This window comes from Mirounga angustirostris, unplaced genomic scaffold (genome assembly GCF_029215605.1).
Source record: "Mirounga angustirostris isolate CCGP_5_RB_7025 unplaced genomic scaffold, mMirAng1.0.hap1 SCAF_2, whole genome shotgun sequence".
NCBI classification, from domain to species: Eukaryota; Metazoa; Chordata; class Mammalia; order Carnivora; family Phocidae; genus Mirounga; species Mirounga angustirostris.
Genome location: NW_026991710.1, coordinates 40,867,115 through 40,873,114, shown reverse-complemented (window position 1 = coordinate 40,873,114; position 6,000 = coordinate 40,867,115). Strand labels below are relative to the sequence as shown.

Genomic DNA, 6,000 nt, shown 5'->3' with positions numbered 1-6,000 from the left:
GAACTATTGGGACTTCATCAAGATTAAAAGCTTCTGCACAGCAAAGGAAACAGTTTGCTGCCTACAAGAGACTCACTTCAGACATAAAGACACATACAGACTGAAAGTGAAGGGATGGAAACACATTTACCATGCAAATGGAAGCAAAAAAAAAAAAAATATGGAGTAGCAATACTTATACATATATATATATATATATTTTTTTTTAGCAATACTTATATTAAACAAAACAGACAAAATCAGACAAAGACTGTAACAAGAGACAAAGAAGGCCATTTACATAATGATAAAGGGATCAATCCAACAACAGAGTATAACAGTTATAAATATCTATGCACCCAACATTGGAGTACCTAAATGCATAAAGCAAATACTAACAGGCATAAAGAGAGCAATTGATGGTAATACAATAATAGTAGGGGACTTTAACACCTCTCTTATATCAATGGATAGATCATCCAGGCAGAAAATCAATAAGGAAAGAGTGTCTTTGAATGATACCCTAGATCAGATGGACATAACAGATATATAGAGAACATTCCATCCAAAATAACAGAATAAATTAGCAGTAAAACTTTCTTATATTACCCCACATTCTATATTTTATCAGAAACTTAAGAAAAACAATTTGGAGAAATGCTTTTACTTAGCAATATATTTTATAAATTGATAGAATTTCCCACTGCATAAGTACCATATTTTTTTCAAAATTGAGGTTCTTTGTGGGTAGTTCCCCACTTTCGTTCGTCTCTTCTTCTTCTTCTTCTACTTTTGTTTCCCTTAGACTTGCTCAGTCAATGAATCCTGTTTTAAATCGTTTATAAAAAGTATTTGGGTGTACTCATATGAAAATGATGATTATTCTCATAATGGTGTCCTTCTTTGTAGGATCCAAATCTAAAAAAAAAATGTAATTGACATGTAAAAGCCATTCAGAAAAGTACATTCTTATATAAAATTTCAACCATAATCTATTATGGTTTTACTTATCTATTATAAAACCAGGAGAGATATGATCAATTTACAAAACAGCAAATGCAGAAATAAAAAAGGATTCATGCATATGGGAAAGGCAAACTACAATTTTAACCTTCAAAGTCCTCTTTCCATGGTTATGAATCATTCCAAAAGCACAACTGTTTAAGAATTATTGGCTGATAACATTGGTGGAAAATAAGTCTGGATTTTCTCTCTGGTCTACAGTTTGAATAATATCCATTTTATGGATGAAGGGATCATGAAACCTGAAATGTTATTTATGTCACATTAATGCATATGTAATCTACTTTGGCACAATTTCAACTTCTAAGTCTTCCACAGGTGCTACAGATGAACAACTTACCTTGCTGATGAATAATTAATTAATTTTACAGCTCTGGCTGGGATGATGAAATACAAAAGGCACTAGAAAGGAAGGTAAGACCTGAGTAAATGAAGCCACTGACTTCCTTTTCTTCATCAGCAATCGCAATATCCACATAGCCTCCGTAACGCAGGACATAGGGGGTCTGGGTTTTTTTTGTCATCTCAAGACAATAATAAGGAATATTAAAATAGCACCTTTGAGCTGTTATTCTATGACTAGAACTGAGTCCTGGGGAATTAATCAAGGATATGCCCAAAGATTTAATAAGGAGCCCCCAGAAGACTTCTTATAATAATGAAAGAATAAATGTGCAAAAACAACTAACTTGGTTAGCTATATTTGGTATATCCGTATAATAGAATATTATGCAATCATTTAAAAACATTTTCAGAAGAATACATTATTGTGGAAGGAGGCTCATCATACACTATATGGAGAGAAAAAATGAGATTAATAAATAGAATGAACATACACATACATATATGTTTCATACAATTATAAAGTTGAGATAATTGTGTGATATATAGATATATAGGCACATAAAAAGCAAAGATGTATCCAAAACTGTTACCAGTGATAACTTTTGAATTGCTTATCCCCCCACTAGAACATAAGCTCCCTTACAACAAAGACTTGGTCTTATTCACCGTTTTGTCCTCAGTATCTAGCACAAGGCCTAGCATGGTGATGACATCGTGGTACTCAATGAGAACTTGCTGAATTAAGGAATGGGATTTTTGATGAACTTAGTATTCTTTGACTATTTTTATTTGATAAATGTTTATATATATATGTGGAATTTTTAAATTAATACAGGCTTTCTACTTATGCTTCTGCTATTTTCATAATTAAACTGGGAAAGCAGATCGAGCTCCCTTCACAGGTGGTTTGGATCAATCTGCAGTTGTGATTAGCTAACAAATATTTTATTTGGACTTCTCCACACTCTTGATGTATGAGAATAAGGAAACAGGGGAACGTTTATCTTCCCAGATTTTCTAGTTTCCATGTAAGAAGTCACCTCTGTCAACAAAAGGAGAAAACTTTGGATTTCACTTCTGTGACGATTACAAGCATTACTGTTGCTATTGTATCTACTGCCTATTCAGCATTCACCATGCACGTCCTCTTTTTTTTTTCCCAAGCAGCTTTATTGAAATGTGCCAAAAGTACATGGACAGCACAAATGTATGAACAGGAAAAAAATATCACATGTATCACCATGCTATTCTAGGAGCTCTATGTTTCATTCAAACCTCAAATTACCCTAGGAGGTGAACACTACTGTTTTTCCCATTTTGCAGGTGAGAGACTTGAGGCTTAGAGAGATTAGCCAGCTCGCCCACAGTTCCCCAGCTGTTTGCTGGCAAGAGTGAGGATTGGAACTGGGTAACTTGCCTCGGAGCCCATGTTCTTCACTAGCATATTACACACACAAGGGGTAACATCAAACACAGCGATGCAAGCAATCAAGACTTGTTATAGCTCTCCTTACATTCATTCCCTACACTTTGGTACAGTTTTTTTCTTGTTGTAAGGAGAGACAAGGAAGAAAAAGAAAACAGATAAATTCCACTGTCCCTCACCCACACCCTCCACGCCCTGGGGAGCAAATAAAATGAAGTTTGAGAAGCTTCTACAGCAATTAGCTGGTAAAAGTAGTAGAAATGTCAAATAATAATAACATATATGATATGTTCTGGGCTTGGTTTTATGCAGACATTTCTTCTCATTAGTCGTGAGAAGGAAAAAAAAACACATACTTTAAAGCACATAATTTGCTGCAAACAGATTTCTCAGATAACCTCTATTTAGAACTAAACAAAATCCAATATATTTCACATGCTCGAATCTCTGCAGTGGAAATGAATTATCCTCTCTACGTAGCCTCAATCCTAATTGCACATTAGAGTAACTGGGAACAATTTTTGAAAACCCAAAGCCCAGAGGTGGGACTCCCCAGGTGAGTCCAGTGTGCAGCCAGAGCTGAGACTCTCAGCAACCCAACCATGCTAACAGACTTCCTTCCCACTTCTGAGCTCTGTCATTCACTAGCTGTGTAACCCCAGTGAAGTCATTTCATTTTCCTCAGCCTGAACTTCTTACCTATAAAATGAGGATAATGAGAGTACCAACCCAAGAGTAATTAACTGAGATAATACCAAAAGCACCTAGAACAGGGTCTGGAACACAGAACACTCAAATTTTAGCTGTCATTGCGGTGTTGATGATGATGGTGATGAAGATGATGCCAATGTGATCTTTCTCACCTGACCCTGGGACCATAGCATGTTACTCTATCCCAGAAAGCAGGAACCATAACTTCAATCCAGGCAGGATCTTATCATTTTTACCATGAGCATCCTTACCTGAACAAACCTCTAGAACCATATTTAATTTGGAACTCATCGCAGGATAATATATTTAGGTCTGTAGAGGGGATGTGGTGCCTCATGAAGGAATGCACTCACCTAGGATTGAAATGAATTTCCTTTGGAACTTCCCTCTGGTCTGTGACCACTTTCTGGTTGTCTCTATAATTAATGGGGTCATCAGGGATCCTAAATTTGGCCACCTGAATTTCAGAGTCACTCAGTTCAGCATGGGAGATTCTTGCATAACCCAGTCTATGGCAGAAATAGAAATGGTTTGTAAAGGTTTTATCACCGTACAGAAATCTGATGAGATCTAATAGATATCACCTGCATTATTAGGCCAATTTCCCATTTATAACTCTACTCTGTACATCACTAGAATTAGCTTGATTTATTACTCCGAATATTTATCAAAATATTGCTCTTATTATATAAATGAATAAGGAACATGCACACAGATTTAATCAACTAAACAAACACTAATGAATATTCTGGTCTCTACAAATCACCTATCACACAATTATGTTTTGCATCAAGAACAGGAGTTCTCCAGAATGACAGGAGGATATGCCTAAACTCTTTCTTACCTTTAAAAATTCAAATACCACACACATATTTTCATCCACATTTACAAGTCTAAAACAAAAGATATTGTATGTCTGAAAAAAAAATTACACATCCTGTTTTTGCTTAGAGCTTTCAGTTCTACAGGAAATCAAAGCATTTTATAGATGTTATCCAAACAGTTACAGTGAGGCCCAGATGGAAAAACGGGGGAACCATGGGCAACCAAGAATTCATTTTACTTTATTTATATTTTGCCTCTTCAAAAAAAAACACTATCCACTTCAGTCATTCATTCGCTTTTCAGTGAACAAATATATATCAAGTCCCTACCACATGCAGGCTTCATTCTCGATAGGAGGGATAAACAGTGAACAAAACAAAACCCTTGCCCTCGTAGAGCTTTGATTCTAGTTGGGGAGAACAAATTAAATATGTATGTAGGTATAAAATCTATCAGGTGGTGAAAAGTACCTAAGTACCCCGGAAGAATAAGAGTAGAGCGGACAGGAAATGCTAAGTGGCAGAGGTCGCTAGTTTACACTAGATGCTCAGCATACCACTCTGACAGAGTGACACTGGCAAAAAGATTGAATGAAGAAACAACCCAGACAGATGTTGGCAGAAGGGTGCTCTAGGGAAAGGGAGCAGCAAATGCAAATATCTCGAAGGAGAACATGCTTGACTTTTTTGAGGGCCAGTGACTGGAGTGGAGTGCATAAGGGCAAACACAGTAGGAGATGAGTTTGCACGCATGTCAGGGATGGTGGATGATACAAAGCTTTCCGTGCAGACCCCTGTAAGGACTTCAGATCTTCTTCTGACAGTGAGATGGAAATCCAAGCGGTTCTGTGCAGAAATGCAATGGCGACTGTGTAGAGAACAGACTCGAGGGAAGGGAGACCAGTTAGGAGGCCACGGCAAGGATTTAGGTGACAGGAGGTGGGGGCTTGAGCCAGACAAGTAGTAGGAGAAACATTCAAAGCAAAACCTGTAACAACATGCCAAATAGAGACAGAAACCCAGAGCTGGGGCACGTGGAGAAAGCAGGTCTGCCCACCATGAAGGGAAAGAGGAGAGCTGTGACAGCATCGGAATGGGGTGACAGGTGTCTGACAGGCTGAGCTATTTGTCTAAGCCCAGGTCCCAAATCTGTGCAGTTCCCTGTAATTCACGGTCACTGTCTCTAGTAAATCTAACTTTTGTTATTTATCAAATCTCTAAGATCAAAGTTATAACTCATTTCATAGACACTGCCTTCAAGGTCCTTCTAAAAGTCCTTGAAGATAAGGAACCAGACAATCCAAATTGTCTACTAAAACAAGGAATCTCTTATTGTCCAGTAAGGATTTATTAAGTGCTTATGAAGTGCCCATCATTGAATTAGATGGTTGATATAAAGTTTATAGAATTGGTTTTATGGACAGAAACTGAAAAACAATAATCCCTAACTTCATTAAAATTGTTTTTTTATTTTAAATTCCAGTTAGTTAACATACAGTGTAATATTAGTTTCAGGTGTACAGTATAGTGATTCAACACTTTCATACATCACCTGGTGCTCATCACAAGTGCACTCCTTAATCCCCATCACCTACTTCACCCATCCCCCCACCAACCTCCCCTCTGCTAACCATCAGTTTGTTCTCTAAAGTTAAGAGTCTGTTTCTTGGTTTGCCTCCCTCTCTCTTTTTT

General features: G+C 37.1%; 1 protein-coding gene across 1 annotated transcript in view; it reads right to left on the bottom strand.

The window, feature by feature from the left end:
- Positions 1-402: 402 nt before the first annotated feature.
- CWH43 (cell wall biogenesis 43 C-terminal homolog) overlaps positions 403-6,000 on the bottom strand; it is a 50,354-nt gene continuing 44,756 nt past the window's right edge. Inside the window, exons 15-16 of the mRNA XM_045879455.2 lie at positions 3,838-3,993; positions 403-897 (exon numbers count right to left, since the gene is read on the bottom strand). Coding sequence (XP_045735411.1) covers positions 819-897; positions 3,838-3,993 — 235 coding nt within the window. The 3' untranslated portion in view covers positions 403-818. The remainder of the gene's footprint in view (positions 898-3,837; positions 3,994-6,000) is intronic.